The 19064-nt window shown below is 38.4% G+C and overlaps 1 protein-coding gene across 1 annotated transcript; it reads left to right on the top strand.

Annotated features, from left to right (window-relative positions):
* The first annotated feature begins 1045 nt into the window (after nt 1–1045).
* LOC127934412 (uncharacterized) lies at nt 1046–7924 on the top strand. Its single transcript, XM_052531787.1, has 2 exons — nt 1046–7589; nt 7800–7924. The coding sequence occupies exon 1, from the start codon at nt 1223–1225 to the stop codon at nt 7181–7183; it is 5961 nt and encodes a 1986-aa protein (XP_052387747.1). The 5' UTR covers nt 1046–1222; the 3' UTR covers nt 7184–7589; nt 7800–7924.
* The last annotated feature ends 11140 nt before the right edge of the window (nt 7925–19064 follow it).

Genomic DNA, 19064 nt, shown 5'->3' with positions numbered 1-19064 from the left:
GTGTGTCACTTTAAATGTGTTGTGTGTGCGCACGCACGCTCTCTACGTAACGTAAGCTGTAACGCAGGTAGAAGAAAGGTGCGGACGAGGAGCACATTGTGGTTCTCACATGGCGTTTACAAAAGTTTGAAATATATATTGTAAAAAGTGGATGCACTTTACGTTTTGGTTCATCTAGTACCCTTTGGCAAGCGGAGCGAGGTATGTGTCTTTATTGTGTGTTTTGCATGTTGTATTTTAAAGTAATATATAATTTCGTATGGCACGTGTTATTTGTCGCTCTTTTGGTTAATTTCTCATGTATGTAATAATTTATTTGCCTTTTGGGTATCTGTAAATGTGTATTTGTTTAAGTAATCTGTCATTTGTACATAAGTTTTTTATTTATGAGTATATTGTTTCTTTATGTAGTTTCACGGTGCTACAACACAACGTTTCTCGAAGTCACGGTTAATGGCGCTCAAAGCGAGCGAAATAAAGAAGATTAAGCACCCGTCGAAACTCTCTGTCTCGTTTGTCGACGCCAAGGGGCTGCTACAGTGAAACTCGACGCTTATCGGGACTCTGCATTGCTTCGCTGCTGCCCTGTTCGAGAGAGTTCATCACAACGCCGCACGAGGATCAATCAGCACGGCGCTGCGGACGTTTGCGCAGTCACAGCGGATCGTGACGTCATTATAACTGCTTAAAGGGAAAGATCGCAAGGTGGTAACAAGGCACCGTTTAACACTACAGATGAGATTGAGACTGTGAGTTAAATCGTATTCCCACCTGAGCTGCATCCATTCATTGGAACTCTGTAAGTTGACATGTTCAAATGAAAAGGAGAATATTTTTTGGACTATTAAATTGAAGGATAAAACTACAAGAGACATTTAAATTGAATAAGTCAAATCACAAGAAAATATTCAAGTTTGCTTGATTATTTAAAGACTATTAAAACTTGTGTGTTAAATTTGAACGTTGATTGTTGAAGATTTATCTTGGACATTTAAAAAGTCATACACAAAGAGTACAGTTAACTTTATTACTGTTTGTAAACCGACATTTCTGATCTATTACAAGGGAAATATTTAAATGTTAAAAGTGTTTACAGTTGTGCATTTGTGTTGATTCTCCTTGCTAATATTTTGAGTGCTTACATTTTAGAGGTCTGATGGAAATGGTATCACTTATAGCTTAAGTTGCCCAGTTTAAAGAAGTAAACAACATTAAAGAGGCCATGGAAAACCCACCTGAAAAGGAAGTTGAACCAGTTGAGGAGATACCACTTCCAGCTGAAGAAATAAGTAACCCACCAGTGCAACAGCTCAGAGCAAGCTCACGTGAAAGAAGCTTAACACAGAAAGGTCGAGAGATGCATGAGCTTGAAGCAAAGAAACAGGAAAAGTCCTTCCATAAGACATATGAGTCCTGGAAGCAGGCTGCAAGAGAGGCTAGATCAAATTTGAAAACATTCTGTACACGTGAAGACCTGGATCAAATACAGCAAGACATTCAAGGCAGACATGATTCAGTCTATCAGCGTTATGAAGCAATTCTGCGTAACCACACTACTACTCCAGACATTGTTAAACGTATGGATGCCTGCGCTGCACTAACTGCAGAGATCACTGATCTTGTCAGTAAACGACTGGAAACATTTAATGAAAGTTACAACGAAGAACTTGTGAAGGAAAGAGTAAGGCAAGTGCTGAATAAGGATGAATATGGATCCGTCTTTGGATGTACAGTAACAAACACCGTCGTTTCAGAGTCATCACTGGGATCCGATAACCAATCCAAGATTTCTAAAGTCTCAAGTAAGCGTGCTGATGCACAGGCAGAATTTGCAGCGAAACTGGAACAAGCTAAAGCTTTACAAGAAATTCACAATCAACAAGCTAAGCTTGATAAGATGGAGCATGACTGGAAGCTTTGTGAGTCGAGAATGTTAGCGGAGATAAAGCAGAAGGAGGCTGAAATGCAGTTAAGGCTAGTTGAGGAAAAGAAACGGCTACAACAGCTACAAGTTGACAAAGAAGTTAAAGTAGCAGCAGCTCGTGTCAAAGTGTATAACGATTTGGAAGGCAACCTTCATCGCTGTGAAGATGACGAAGGCACTAGCATTCACACTGGCTGCCAAAGGACAGAGCTTACATCTCAACTGAACCCGGAAGCACAGTCGTTCCTACCTCAGCAAGCATCATGTGAAGGATATGGAGTTACATCACCTCAGGAAACTGCAAATCTAGCTCAAGCAATAGCAAACTCACTAAGCACACATCGGCTGCCTGTTCCAGAACCCACTGTCTTTGTTGGTGACCCTTTAAAATTCATAGATTGGAAGATGTCATTCATGGCCCTCATTGATCGAAAACCTCTTCCTTCTGGTGAAAAAATGTTCTATCTGAAGAATTACCTTGCTGGGGAAGCTCGCAAAGCGGTGGAGGGATATTTCTACAGAAATTCTGAGGATGCGTATCAAGGTGCCTGGAAAGTGTTACAGGAAAGGTACGGGAACTCGTTCGTCATCCAAAGAGCGTTTCGAGACAAGCTGATGAGATGGCCCAAAATTGGAGCAAATGACCCACTGGCATTACGAGACTTCACAGATTTCCTACAAGGTTGTGTCGAGGCAATTCCTCACGTAAAAGGATTAGCCATCCTAAATGATTCTGAAGAAAACCACAAGCTGTTAAAGAAACTCCCCGAATGGATTGTGAGAAAGTGGAACCGAATCGTGGTGGAAGAGCTAGACACATCAGGTGATTATCCAAGTTTCAAATGCTTCACAGAATTTCTGCAAAAGGAAGCAAAAATAGCTTGTAACCCTATAACCTCTGCACTATTTGTGAATCAAAGGAACACAGATGAAAGGTTCCCCAAGCGCGCTAAGGCTCTCAGTACAAAGGTTCAGGTGAAGGACTTAAGCTCAAAAAGACCAGAGACGTACAGCTCTAAGCCAAAGACATCGTGCCTTTTCTGCAAAGATGAAAAACATCACATTGCTCAATGCTCTACATTTGCTGGAAAGACTATTGAAGAAAAGAAAGCCTTCATTCACGAAACCCACCTCTGTTTCGGATGTCTCAGAAAGGGACACATGAGTAAAGACTGTAGAAGAAGACATACATGTGGTACGTGTGGTCGAAGTCATCCTACCTGCTTACATGAAGAAAGGGATAAAGCTCCTTCAAAGGACCCTAAAGGAGCATCTACGAATGTTCAAGCAAGTGAGGAAGTTCATAAAGTCATGACACACGCACTCACTCAATGTTCTCCTGCTACTTCCAGCATTGTACCAGTTTTCATCTCTACAGTGGACGAACCCCAAAGAGAAGTACTAACTTATGCTCTACTTGACACCCAGAGCGACTCAAGTTTCATCTTGGAAGATCTTCTTGAAAGTTTGAATGTTGTCTCACAACCTGTGCAATTGAGGCTCAGCACCATGACAGCTGCTGACACGATCACTGCCAGTAAGAGAGTCTGTGGACTTAAAGTAAGAGGACTACAATCTGCAAGTTCTATACCACTACAGCAAGCATACACAAGAGACTTCATTCCAGTGGACAAGTCGTATATTCCCACCAAGCACACAGCGCTTCAGTGGAGTCACCTCAGACACTTAGCAAGTCAACTGTCACCACTTTTGAACTGTGAAGTTGGACTTTTAATTGGATTTGACTGCCCATCTGCTCTAGCTCCCTTGGAAGCAATTATAGGTGGTGAAAATGAGCCTTTCGCGCAAAGAACTGTGCTTGGGTGGAGTATTATAGGCCTGTCTAATCCACACCTTGACCGACAAGGAAATCAGAGTTTTGTCCACCGTGTTGCAGTAAAGGAAATACCTGTCCCATCGTCCAATGATATCCTGAAAATTCTTGAGTCCGATTTCAATGAAAAAGCTTATGAGGATAAATGTGTGTCACAAGAGGATGTTCGTTTCATACAGCACCTCAGTGCCAATATTCATCAGAAGGATAATGGACATTACGAGCTTCCTCTCCCATTTAAGTGCAGCAGCCGACCCTCACTACCCAACAACAAAGGGCTAGCAACTGCTCGACTACAACACCTAAAGAAACGGCTCAAGTCCAATAAACAGTATTATGATCACTACAAGGCTTTCATGGAAGAGATGATTATCAAAGGTGATGCAGAACAAGCTCCAGCTATACTAAGTGGAGAGACAGTGTGGTACATCCCACACCATGGGGTGTACCACCCTCAGAAACCCAACAAGCTGAGGGTGGTATTCGATTGTTCAGCAAAGTTTCGTGGTATATCATTAAATGACACACTTCTGACTGGGCCTGATCTAACCAATTCCTTGGTGGGAGTGCTGTGCCGTTTCAGAAAGGAGCCAGTTGCAGTTACCTGTGACATAGAGAAGATGTTTCACCAGTTTCTCGTCCCACCTGATGAACGCAATTACCTGAGATTCTTATGGTGGGAGGGTGGAGACTTGGAGAAAGAGCCTCAAGAATATCGCATGGCAGTCCACCTCTTTGGTGCCACGTCTTCACCTGGGTGTGCTAATTTCGGCCTAAAGTACCTGGCACAGCAGCACAAGGTTAACTATCCTTCAGCCTCAGCATTCATTGAGAAGAACTTTTATGTGGATGATGGGTTAACCAGTGTTCCCTCAATCAGTGAAGCCAAAGAACTAATAATGCAAGCTCAAAGAGTGTGTAAACATGGAGGTTTACGGCTTCACAAATTTAACTCAAATAAGGAAGACGTTCTGAGTTGTTTAAACCCGTTAGAAAAGGCAACAACATCAAAGCCTCTTGACTTTAATCTTGAAGCAACACCAGCTGGACGTGTACTCGGCATTCAATGGTCAACAAAGGATGACACATTCAGTTTCAGCATCGACCTTAAGGATCAACCATTGACTCGCCGTGGTATTCTGTCTGTTATAGCCTCTCTATATGACCCTCTTGGGTTTGTCGCCCCATTTATTCTACAGGGAAAGTGTATCCTACAAGAACTTTGTCGTAGAGGTACTGAATGGGACAATGAACTTCCTTATGACTTGCGTCCTCAATGGGTGGATTGGAAAAACGATCTTCTGAAACTCAAGGAAGTATTGATACCAAGATGTTATCACCCACATACCTTCAGTGAAATAGTCAGAACAGAGTTACACCACTTCTCTGATGCGAGTAATGTAGGATATGGTGCTTGTTCCTACCTCCGCTTCAAAAATGAAAAGAGTGAAGTCCACTGCTGTCTGGTGATGGCTAAAGCCAGGGTCTCACCTACAAAGGTCATAAGTATTCCCAGGTTAGAACTCTCAGCCGCTGTCATATCTGCCAGAATGAGTGTCATGCTGAAAAATGAGCTGGAAATGAAGATTGACCAAGAGTTCTTCTGGACAGACTCGCAGGTCGTTTTAGCATACATTAACAACGAAGCCCGTAGGTTTCATGTTTTTGTCGCAAATCGAGTGCAGCTGATACGAGATGTCACAGATCCTAGTCAGTGGTGTTACGTAAATACAACAGATAACCCTGCTGATTATGCATCTAGAGGGCTTAATGCGTCTGCCATCTCTACATCAATGTGGTTATCAGGACCCAAATTCCTGTGGGAACAGGAAGTAAATGCAACACCATATACACCTGTGAACCTGCTTGTCGGTGATCCTGAAGTTAAATTAGTCCAAACCTTTGTGACCTCCGTCAGAGACGGAGCAGACATCCTCAGTCGCTTAAGTCGATTCTCTTCATGGTCTATGCTTCTAAGGGTGGTTGCAAGAATAAACCGATTGGGCCACAAACAGATGTACAATGGTGATCATGTGACAGTTGAAGAACGTGAGAGAGCTGCTAAGGTGGTCATCAAGCTTGTACAGCAGCAAGCATTCTCAAAGGAAATGCAAATAATTGAAAGAGGAGAAGCTCTACCAAATTCAAGCGCACTGTACCCTCTGGATCCTATTTTGGACAATGGCATCCTCCGTGTTGGTGGGAGGCTAAAACACTCATCTCTCAGTCAAGATCTAAAACATCCTGTAATACTTCCAAAAGGTAACCACATCACTAAACTAATTCTGTCGCATTACCACATCAAAGTTCGTCACCAGGGAAGAAGCCAAACTCAAATGGAGTTAAGAATGAATGGATTCTGGATCATTGGAGGCAGTAAGTCCGTCGCTAAGTTCATACACAAGTGTGTGCAATGTCGGAAACTCAGACGACCAGCTGAAGAACAGCGTATGGCAGAACTTCCCAGAGAACGTGTTGAGGTTTCCGCTCCATTCACGTACTGTGGTATGGACTGTTTCGGGCCATTTATTGTGAAGAGAGCTCGTAAGGAGCTTAAGAGATATGGCCTATTATTCACTTGTCTATCATCTCGTGCAGTCCATATTGAAATGATTGAGGACCTATCTACAGACTCCTTTATCAATGCCCTAAGGTGCTTTATCAGCCTCAGAGGAGCAGTTCGCAAACTTCAGTGTGACCACGGCACTTACTTTGTTGGAGCTAAAAATGAATTCGCAAAATCACTGAAAGAGATTGACACCAACGCCTTAGAGATCTTTCTTACAGAAAGGCAATGCGAGTTTGTCTTTAATGCTCCTTCTGCAAGCCATGCTGGAGGTGTCTGGGAGCGCCAGATACGTACTGTGCGAAATGTACTCAATGCCACACTTGCTTTATGCCCAGGCAGGCTTGATGACGCATCACTCAGAACGCTGTTCTATGAAGCAATGGCCATTGTAAACAGCCGCCCTCTAACGGTAGATGGTATTAATGATCCAAATTCACTCGAACCATTGACCCCAAACCATCTGATAATGATGAAATCTGATGTTGCTCTTCCACCTCCAGGAAAGTTTGTAAAACAAGATGTGTATGCCACTAAAAGATGGCGCAGAGTTCAATACCTAATCGAACAATTTTGGAGTCGTTGGAAGAAGGAATACCTTCTCAACATTGCAGCACGTCAGAAATGGCATATTCCTCGCCGTAACCTTCAAGTGAATGATGTTGTAATCATCAAAGACGATATGCTTCCCAGAGGTCAGTGGCAATTAGGCCGAGTGGTGGAAACCAGTGAAGGAAGTGATGGTCTTGTAAGGCGAGTCAAGTTGCAGTTAGGGGAGCGAAAACAAAATCAACGCTCCAAGCCCACAGTCATTGAAAGGCCCATCCAAAAATTGGTGGTACTTATTGAAAATGAGTAATCAGCGACTGCTTTGTGATATCATTGCATCAGACCATGTAATTAAGTTCTATAAAACCTAACATTTTAGACTTCACATGCATAAAAACTGTGAAGGCGGTCATATTGATGTTCAGAAATCATGTTCTGATTCATTCACAGTTCGTTCTGTTCTTTCATCATCTCATAATTGGTGGGAGTGTAAATGACCGCAAAAATATGTATGTGTGTGTCACTTTAAATGTGTTGTGTGTGCGCACGCACGCTCTCTACGTAACGTAAGCTGTAACGCAGGTAGAAGAAAGGTGCGGACGAGGAGCACATTGTGGTTCTCACATGGCGTTTACAAAAGTTTGAAATATATATTGTAAAAAGTGGATGCACTTTACGTTTTGGTTCATCTAGTACCCTTTGGCAAGCGGAGCGAGGTATGTGTCTTTATTGTGTGTTTTGCATGTTGTATTTTAAAGTAATATATAATTTCGTATGGCACGTGTTATTTGTCGCTCTTTTGGTTAATTTCTCATGTATGTAATAATTTATTTGCCTTTTGGGTATCTGTAAATGTGTATTTGTTTAAGTAATCTGTCATTTGTACATAAGTTTTTTATTTATGAGTATATTGTTTCTTTATGTAGTTTCACGGTGCTACAACACAACGTTTCTCGAAGTCACGGTTAATGGCGCTCAAAGCGAGCGAAATAAAGAAGATTAAGCACCCGTCGAAACTCTCTGTCTCGTTTGTCGACGCCAAGGGGCTGCTACAAACTTAATGAGTGAGTCATTGAGATTCAATCGATTCATTCAAAGTGTTGATTCATCCAGGAACAAAGCATTTGGCGGAGTTAATAAGTGAATCATTTTTATCAATCGATTCGTTCAAAAAGATGGTCCATTGCTCACAGATGCAAAACAGTCTTTGTTTGGAACATTTTCATTGCCAAAAAAAAATAAAAAATAAAAATAAATACAAGCAATATTATATCTACAATGTAAGTCACTTATTGCTTTAATGAACTTTACTGATAAAATGATGATTAAATGTGTCTCTTAATTATTTTATTTTATTAGTATTATGATTATTTTTTTGCACAGTCTAAAAAGAGTATGCCAGACTTACATTTCACAGCTTGTTTTATGTCATTTAACTTGTATGTGACAAATGCAATCTTGAAACTTGAATCCTATTAATTGACTAATAAATCCACGTGAGTGCACTTTGTGTGTGATTTGGTGATATAACCTACTTGATAATGTCAACACTTACCATATTATCACATGATGCTGTATCGCACACCCCAGAGTCGACTTGAAAATGAATCATCCACAGTTGTGCGTGCACTTGATTGCACGTACAGTAAGTAAAGGTGTTTTTAGGAGTCTAACTTACAAGTGCCAGACTACTGATTCATCAAACCTGCTTTCCTGCAGTCCATGTTCTTCTGACTTCTGACTACTTTGTAGTAAGTAACGGATTTGCATTAATTAATCAGAGTAAAAGTATACATTTAAATTAGGAAATGTAGTGGAGTAAAAGTAAAAGTTGGCTGAAATTTAAAACCCAAGTAAAGTACAGATACTTGCAAAAAATACTCAAGTACTGAAAAAAGTGTTGCGGCTTTGTTTTCCATGTACAGTTTCATTGATAAGGTTGGTTGTTTTGTGAGATTTATCAAATGTTGTGTTACTGGGAGATTATAAAATGGCATAAAATTAAGCAATATCAAATGAGGAATAGTGTTTTCCCTAATATCAGGACCATTGTAAATGTCTATTGAACTGTAGTGTCAAATCATTGTAACAAGAGTGAGTTTCATATTGTTACTATTTGATTTTTTTTTTTGCTCTGTTACGACAAGAGTCTGAACAAAGCCAGAAATGTCCTCTACAAGCAACACACAACAGCCTTTGGTATGGAATGATTCACTTTATTTCTCACTGAATGAATCAACCATTTGAATGCATGATTTAATGTCTTACTCTAAAGATAACTTGTAACTTGCAGCCAGCTACTGGCTGTTTTACTTTCATATTGTATATTCAATTTTTTTATATTTATCTATCTATCTATCTATCTATCTATCTATCTATCTATCTATCTATCTATCTATCTATCTATCTATCTATCTATCTATCTATATATATATATATATATATATATATATATATATATATATATATATATATATATATATATATATATATAACATTAATTTGATAGTGTTGGTAATTATATATGTAACTAAACAATATGCAAATATCCAAGGAAACATGATTTTGTGTTTAAGTCTGATAATTGTTGCAATATTATTTCAGTTTTGTGCAATATGATTTTAAACGTATTTAAAGATTTGATTCATGCTTATTTCTTTAAATGAATTATTACATTTTTGATTTACACATTCTTTTTTGATCTATGAAAATTGTTTGCTATTCTGAAAACGTTAACATTTTCTGCAAAATAATTATTCTTGCATTTTTTAAATTTCGGTTTCATGCTTGTTATTTATTTCTTTATTTATATCCGTGACTGCAAAACATTTGGCGGGATTCTGATCCCATAAAGGTTTTCCCAACCGGCGGTTTGTAATGGAGCTGCAGAAGGTTTGTGAAATAGAATTGTTAATGCAAAATTAAAATAAATAAACACAATAACCTTTGGGGTTAAACAAATATGTTAACACCATTATATTTATTTAAACTGTTCAGTGATTTTCCTAATTTTGGCATTAGAATTATGTCTACTGGTCTGAATAAGTTACACAACTTGCGGAAATAAGGATATCTTGGTATTATTATTATTATTATTATTATTATTATTATTATTATTATTATATTTTTAACCCTCATAAATGTAGCACTGCTGAAATAAGTGCTTGCTCTATTTTTGCCAACTGAAGGTCAGAGCAATTCACAGCTATGCATATGCATAACCTTTAAAACATCTTTTGTTTTTAACACTATCCTAGTTAACTGCCTAAATATACCCTGCTCAAAGAGCAACTTACCAAATAATTAATTTAATGAATTTACATATTTTACCTATAATAGCCTCTATATGAAAAGCACTAATTTTGCATTCACTGCAGGTGTCCATGTTCAGACAAAAACACTTTTTTATTTTCTTTGGAATTTCTTTAGAAGAGAAATTGGCATAGCAGTACATTCAAAATGAAAGCAGTACATTTTGAAAGGATATTTTCCATGTACACTTTAGTTGTCAATATAATGAAATAATCGCGGAGTAATAAACTAGACATGGGAACAATTTTAGCTCCATCCCTAATCAAACAATACTGGAAAATAAATAAATAAATACATACATACACAAAATAAATAAAAGTCTTCAGAATCACTAGCGGATTACAGGCAGGTATGTTTGATTGATAGAGCTAAACTTTGCAGGACAGTGGCCTGAGGAACGGAATTGCCCAGCCCTGATATAAAATATGGAAAATGCATTAAAAATGATTTTGTATAGTGATATTTAATATCAACAACATTTTTTCTCAAACTGTATGTTGCCCCTGAGGCATTCCCTTTGGCATAGGGCTCCTTTACAAAAATGTTTCTCTCAAAAATATTATAGGATATAATCAGTAGCAACACCCCGTTCCTCCAAGACACTTATTAAAGTTGGCAGCCTCTGATTTAGGTCAGAAAAAACAAGGGTTGCAGTCCCTGGTGTAAATTATTGCTTTTTTATATAATCTAAATTTTTATTTTTGCCATACATTTACAATATTCAATAGGTGTAGTTGCATGTTCAGAGAGGAAGTGTTCTAGCAGTTTTGCCATTTTTTTTTTTTTTTTTTTTTTTTTTTTTTATCATTGAAGGACTCAAACTCTTGACACATTCATAAATGATTAAGCTGAAAATTCATGAGTTTCCATTTATCCTCAATGCAATCAGAAAAGACAGCCAAGCCATTTAGGAGCACTTGTTTATGTTTGTATTTAGGTTTCAGAGATTCAGAGCATCTGGTAATGGGGAATGCGCTGTGTAATTGTTGCATTGCACAACATCAGTCTAAGTACATATCATTTTTTATTATTGATCAACATTACGATGGCGCTGAGTACAGTGAAAGAACACTTAATGACTCCGGCTACTGTTGATCTCTGGATGAAGTCATCTGCAGAAATCGATATGTCAGTCTGATGGAGCCAAGACAAAACCCTGGGCAATTTGCCATTAACTGGGCACAGTTTGAAACTGCTTCCTGTGAACCAAAAATGCATTTGTTTGTTTAATGTAGGAAAGGGGCATTCATAAAAAAAAACAGGTCAGTAAAGGTCACAGTTGTTCTCTTCAGAGGGAAGACTCCTTGTTCTCTCAATTCACAGCTCACCAACACCAGGTAAGAAACCAATTTCTGTGTCGCCTTGAGCTCTCACAAACACTACCTGGAGTGACTGACCAACCCATTCATTCCAGCTCCGCAAGACAAGAGGGAAAACACACTTTGAAAAGAAATTAGGTTTCTTTCTCGCACTTCTGTCCCCACTCAGTTACTTTTCACAATACTTGTCACATATCCCTTGCCATGTGTCTCGTTTATCACTTGTGATTGAGTTGCAGCTGTGGAGGGATGTACGTCTCATTACAGGGCCTTTCAGATGTGCCCTGACACAAGAATAATCCAGTATGAATCAATCATGGTGCATTTAGAGACATATTAGGGAGGTAAATGTGTTTTAGAGTGCCTGTTCCGAGTCTTTTGGTAGAACTGTAAGACCCCAAAGAACAGGAAAGGCAGAAGGAGTTGAGGTATTGTCAGTACTGTCTGAACTGTAATGGAATATACCAGGAAAAATGGGTTGGACCACAAGGGAAGGGGTGGATCGACGTGTCAGTATTACAATTTGAAGAAGAGGCTTGGTTCAGCGGCCAGTGCCAGCTGAAGTTGTTGGAGTCAGTAATCTACTGAATAAATCCAGAAGAGTGCCTTTACCTTCACTCCTCTGAAACTATTGATTAAAGTCACTCATCAAGGACTGCATGGGGCCTTCAAGTAGATTCTTTATCTTAAAATGGAGGACGCATGCTAAGACAAGTCAAATCACACATAAAGAATAATGCTAAAAAATAATTATCTATTAAATCAACCGAGGTGAAAAAAATAAGTACTCTTAATTGTATTAAAATCATACTTGAATATTGGTATACGTATAGTACAGTTTAGTACTAGTGGAGAAATACTAGTATACTAGTATAATTACATGTATATTTATAGCACAATTGAAGTGTGTTAAAATTAATTGAATTGCTTATTAATGTTGTTTTCTAAAAAGTATACTAGAACTACTTGGATAATAAATATAGGGTTAGTTGTCTTTTGAAAAAAAAATATTCATAAACACAAGAATACATGCACAAGACATTTTAGTGTATTTGCGGAAAACATACTTATTTTACTCTTACTTTAAAGGTCTCGTTTTACGCTCTTTTTTGAAGCTTTGATTGTGTTTACAATGTGCAATATAACATGTGTTCATGTTTCGCGTGTAAAAAAACACAGTATTTTTCACACAGTTCACCTATCTGTATACTGCTGTTTCCACTGTCACAAAAACGGACTGATGACTTCTTTGTTCTATGAAGCCTCTTCTTCAGAAATACGTAACGGGTTCTGATTGGGCCAGCGATACCGGTGTAGTGAGTGATTTGACAGCAGCTGAGAGCAGGCTGCCCTCCTGGTAATGTGATTGGGCTAGAACGCACGTGCTGGAGATGTATTTATAATCACAGGAGCGTTTTTACTGACGAGATGCGCATGAAAACCGCATTTGTTTTTTTGCACAGCCCTAACATCTAGTTAACAAAGCTAAACAGCGTTGCCCTTTGTGTAATAAGTTACAGAAACTGTTAAACGCACCAACTTAAATAATAAAATGCACTTACCAGTTGAGGTCCATAAACAACGCCTTCTCCAGACAAAGAGGGAACTGCTCCATCTTTTAAGAATAATCTTTGTGCAAATCCAGCATTAAACTGATTGAGATGGAGAAAGTTGTCCTCAGCCAGCTGTCCTCAGCAAAATGAGCTGCACATAGTTTTACATGTGCATTATAATTTTCGGAGACAGAGTTAAACATAAATTGTAACCATTAATCTCAAAGTACAGCGTTCCTGGGAAGCCCAAACAAAGGTGATTGGACTCAGAGATGAAAAAAACAACGTTTCAACGACATGGCGACAAAAACAAACAGCTCTTCCTTCTTCTCCGTCGGAGCGCAACAGGGCCATGCCCCCTGTTTGTGAATTCATGTGGGCGGTGGTTAGTCAAAAAAACTGTTTTAGTGACGTTATTACTGCAGGAACTAGAAGGATGTAGTCCAAACGGGTCGTTTTTTGTAGGCGAATTCTGTTAAATCAAATATCTCGCTTGGCATTGAACTTTGAGCTTTAGAATTTTACAGATATTATTTATACTCTAACAACAACAACATTACACACTAACTAAAGTTTAAAACATGGAATCATGAAGAAGGGGACCTTTATGTATATTTTGTTTACTGCGTGTAAGAACATAGTAAAATTATTCAGCTTTTAGTGTGTTTAAAGGGGGGGGGGGGGGGTGAAATGCTCGTTTTCACTCAATATCCTGTTAATCTACTCTACCTATAGAGTAGTACTGCATCCTTCATAACTCCAAAAAGTCTTTAGTTTTATTATATTTATAAGAGAAAGATAGTCTGTACCGTTTTTTCCTGGAAAAACACGAGCGGTTGGAGGCGTGACGTGTGGGCGGAGCTAAACAAACACGAGCGCGAGTAGGCTTTTGCATTGAGAGCTTGTGGAAGCTGTGACATTACCGTGAGGAAAAAAAAACATCATCCCAAACAAACCATGGCTAACAGTCAGATTCAGCCGTATATTTATGATCCAGAATCAGATCCAGAGGCTGAAATTTAACAAGAGCAGCAGCAGCAACGACTACAGCAGGACGTCTCTATGTGGTATGTATTGAAACTGTATATATTTGCTTAGCGGTTTTGGAAAATTACTAAGTTCCACTTTATGTCGTCTTTTTTTATTTTATTTTTATTTTTTTAAGGTGTACATGGGGAAAGTGCAGTTTGATGACAACATCGCATGTTGTTTACTTGATGTGCTTACCCGCCGATAGCTAGGTTAACAACACAGAGATATTTGAAGCAGTTTTACTCACCGCATGCGGTTCCAACACATGGTTGTGACCCTTTTTCGTTGGGACTGCATTATCCTTAAGAAATAAACAATATGCAAATCCGGAGTCAAACTGGGCCTCGTTTGTAAAACAAGCATCTTCGAAATGCAGGGAACAATCAAAAACACTTGCACAACTCCGTTGATGCTCTGTAAAAATAAACTCCATCAACTGGTCCCTTAATGCTGTTTTTTTTTTTTTTTTTTTTTTGGTAATCTGTGCAGGGTTGTCTTGCCCTGGCAACCAAAAACACACTTCTTTTGTGACATTTCGGTCTCTCGCTCTGATCAGTGAATGTCTCTGCTCTGCTCTACGGGAGCACGCGCTCTTCCGGGAGAAGTGCCCTCAGGACCCATATAAGGAAATTCCGCTCCATCTAACATCACACAGACCCATACTCGAAAAAAAAACTTTCCGAAACTTGTGACAAACCGGAAGGAGTATTTTTGGAACAAAAATACTCCTTCAAACGTACAAGCTTTCGTGACGATGCGCAGCAGTGGCCCGTCAACTGTCCTGAGCATCTTTTTAGGCTGGCATCAGCCAGTCAGTTATATAAAATATCAAGGTGAAAATCATCATAGCTTGCTTAGTATAGACCCAGCACGATAAGAGTCTCCCGTTAACGCCGATAACGGCCCACCACTAATATATATATATATATATATATATATATATATATATATATATATATATATATATATATATATGTCAACTAATCCTTAGTAAGCATACTTAAAATAAATATATTGTTCACTTTTCTGATGAATCTCTATCTTACCATCACTTTCTGTTGTCTAAAGTGATAAAATATAAGCTTAATTCCCACCATATATCCGACATTATCTATCAAACTAATTGGACCGTTCGCTTTAAATTTTAAATCACACTGGCAGTGCATTAGCATTCATTCGCCGGTTATCTTGTCATTCGCATTCACAACTTTCTACACGTCACAAACTCAGCTAATATTTGACACAGAGACATGAGAAATATGCCTATAGAAAGCTTGTATCTACTTTTAAATGAAAACATTCAAATTGAAAACTAATATTCTCTGATTGTGTATTCCATATGAAACTGTACAGTATTTCCAGTAGATGAAAGCTTGAAGTGTCTACTTTTAAATAATCTGTATGAAAGGGAGGTACAGTCTTTCACATAACTTAGCTCATATGCAGGTGCGCAAACACCCTCATCTAGATACAAAAAAAAAATGAAAAAAAAAATAATAATTTGAGATTTGTCTAATTTTCATCATTTTTGAAAGAATTCCTGCTATGAAGAATATACCTCAGATGAACGGCGGGATCGGACACGGCTTTATTTAGCAGAGAAGATTATTTTTGTAATTTGGTCTGCATTGTCCACCCGTAGACTTAATCATTGGTACATTTTTATCTACAAGGCAATTCTTGGTCTGCTTCCCCCATACCTCCAATCTTACATAGAAAAAGAAAAGTACAGGAAGATATTGTCTTCGTTCTGAAGACTTATTATTATTATCTGTCCCTCAAGTCTGGACCGAACTGAGAAAAGGGGGGTACAAATATGCGGCCCCCTGCACTTGGAATCAGCTGCAAAATGTCCTGAATCTTAAGGAGCCAGCTTCATTGGTTGATTTTAAATTACTTTTAAACAACATGGAAGCTACACAAACTGGCTGTAGATGTTATGACTGACTCAGTTATGACGGACGATCCTTGCTGTTGTTTATCGCTTGAGATAATATGTGAAATTCTGATTTCTTATGACTTTATAATTATTTATTACTTGTTCAAATTGTTATATGTTGATGTTATATGTTAAATGTTTTTATGTCTGTAACCTTGTTAATTGTGCTGCTGCCTGTCTTGGCCAGGACGCTCTTGTTTTATTCTGGTTAAATAAAGGTGGTAATAATAATAATAATAATAATAATAATAATAATAATAATAATAGTAATAAAAATTTCTTTAAAAATTCTTACTTATATTAGTTAATGTGTTATTATTACTAGCTGGGCTTTTCCTGAATATCTTGCCAAACTTACATTTATTGTTTAACTTTTCTTAAGCTTTTTTTTTTTATTCATATATGTTGTTATTAATAGTATTTATATTTGTTAACCGAAAAAGTTATATATATATATATATATATATATATATATATATATATATATATATATATATATATATATATATATATATATATATGTGTGTGTGTGTGTGTGTGTGTAAGTATTACAGTTGTTTTAAAGCTAAAAGGGTAAACTATTCTGTGTTTTACTCAAACTGAAAGAATAAAGAGTTTATAGGGATTTTGAGAAGTAGCCTAATTAGCAATTTACTTTTCAGACAGAATAATTAGTAAAGTTATTTAAATACAATATTGATGATGTAATTACTAATAGTAATTAATTACTTTTTGAAAGTAACTTACCCAACACTGGACAAGAGTTAGGGGTGTAGTGTCCTCTTGCAGAGTTCTTGGGTACTCCAGCTGGAGATCGTGACAATAACTTGTGAAACTAATGTGGAATACATAATCCACCAGTCAGACTATGCTGAAGGAAGTTTAATTGCAGTTCTCACTTCTTGAGTTTGAAGAGTAGCCTCTCAATCTAGATAAGCAGGGATCTGATCCCCAATAGGAGGCATTTCCAATTACAGCCGATGACCTTTCTTTTTTGTATCCTGCTCCCTGGTGTTGAAAGAAGATAATTTGTTGTGGCATGACACTAATGGTATTCATCTGTTGACATTCCGTACTGGACGGATGTGATTATGCACTAGCGATTACAATTGTTATTCTTAATTTCAGTCTGCCAGTGTTACCACCATGGACAGCGCCTGATAGCAGCAATTGGGCTCAAAAAGCTCATGCGACAAATGAAGGGATCTGTTCATGATAGAGTGGCGGCTGAGAGTGGAGTGGGGTGCAAGAGAACTGATGGGGTCACAGTGGGTGTCATCCAGTCACGACATCCATCAATGGGTAGAGGGGGAAACAGACACATGAGTCCCTCAGCACTTGAAGATTCTTCACTTATATTGCTGTGCCAGTTGTCCCACTCTGCAGGATATTGCCAGCTGTGATTTCCCAAACCGCACATTGAAAAAGTTTCACATAAAAAAATGTGCCTGGAGTTTTGTGCGGATATCTGTACACCTTAATGTGTTATGGACTTAGAACCTGCTGTATGTTTTATTAGTTCCCATGATTGTAAACTAGTGGTGAATAATATGCTTTTTAACTTATAAATGAAAATTAGTTTATCTTTCGAGTTTGATAAACTCAAGATATGTTTCAGATATGGCTGTCCTCGACTAAAGTTTTTTCTGGTTGAGTAGTAGTCATTAATTTTTAGCATTAGTCGAGTGATCGCACGTTTATTAATAACCCATTTATATAATTTTAATAACTTTAATTGCCTACATGCACTCAAGCACACTCATAAAGCTTATAATAGCGCACCGGCAGAAGTAATGATTATGAACGTGTCACGGAAAAACTGTAAGGAGACTGCATTAACATTTTAATATTTTGATAAACTAGTGCTTTCTTTGTTCTCAGTTTAAGAGATGAAATAAGTGACACTGACTCGTCATCTCCACAGTAGTGGATGCGCCTCTATGCATGTTTCATTCAGATTGCATAATCTGAGAATATTTATTTTCAATTTGAACTGGTTCATTTGAAAGTAGACATATCACTTTCTCTCTCTCTCTCTCTCTCTCTCTCTCTCTCTCTCTCTCTCTCTGAATATATATATATATATTAAGTCTTTAAGGTAAAGATATACATGGTGTTTGACACTCATATTCATAGACTGAGACGGCAGAAAGCAAATCCTGTTGGCTTTCATTCTTTCACAAAAGCACAATTTCTTTTTATTGTGAGAGCACACAAATAAACGAAGAGACTTTACAGGTTCAAAAAATTTATTATTCTTATCTGTATGTGTCAAGGTTTGGGTAGAGGGATGAGGCGAGGACTCAAGGATGCAGAGAGAAGGGCTCTTTAATAGCAATAAAAATAAAACAAACAAACAAAAACTACCCCGTAGGGGAGAACAGACAAACCTGACTGGCAAGGCAGGGCAAGGCAAGGCAAGGCAGGGCAAGGCAAGGCATACACAGACAAATATTAGACGACGAACGAGCAACCAGACTGCAAACACGAGGGCAATAAATAGGGAGCTAATAAGGAGGGTAACGAAGGAACACATGTGGGGAAAATTACATCAATAATCAGGTAACAAGATGGGTGGGGTCAAGACAATTGACGAGAGCACATGGCACGTAGGAACTAAGACAAAAGCCATGTGCTCACACAAAACAAAAAACACAAGCACATGGCCAGCAAACCAATCGCAAGCCATGTGCTTGAATTGGACACAAACACGCAGCTAATGAGCAAGCTCATACACCGCGCGTTCACACAAACACGCAGCTAATGAGCAAGCTCATAACCCGCGTGTTCACACAAGACAGCACGCAGCCAGTAAAAACTAAGCTGCGTGCGACAGCACAAGACAAAATATAACAAGCACACAGCCGATAACTCGAGCTGTGTGCAACAATGCCACAATAAAACAGAACATGGAGCGCGAGTGCTCGGTCCCCGACACGAAACCGAAACTCAGCAAGACATGAGTGCCGGGATCCGAACACCACGCTCCAACATGAAACAGGACACGCAGACAAGAGCGCACAGCTCGAGCGGTCT

The sequence above is a fragment of the Carassius gibelio genome, chromosome A18, assembly GCF_023724105.1.
Source record: "Carassius gibelio isolate Cgi1373 ecotype wild population from Czech Republic chromosome A18, carGib1.2-hapl.c, whole genome shotgun sequence".
Taxonomy (NCBI): Eukaryota; Metazoa; Chordata; class Actinopteri; order Cypriniformes; family Cyprinidae; genus Carassius; species Carassius gibelio.
Note: the sequence above shows the minus strand (reverse complement) of the source record. Positions and strands in the feature narration are given on the sequence as shown.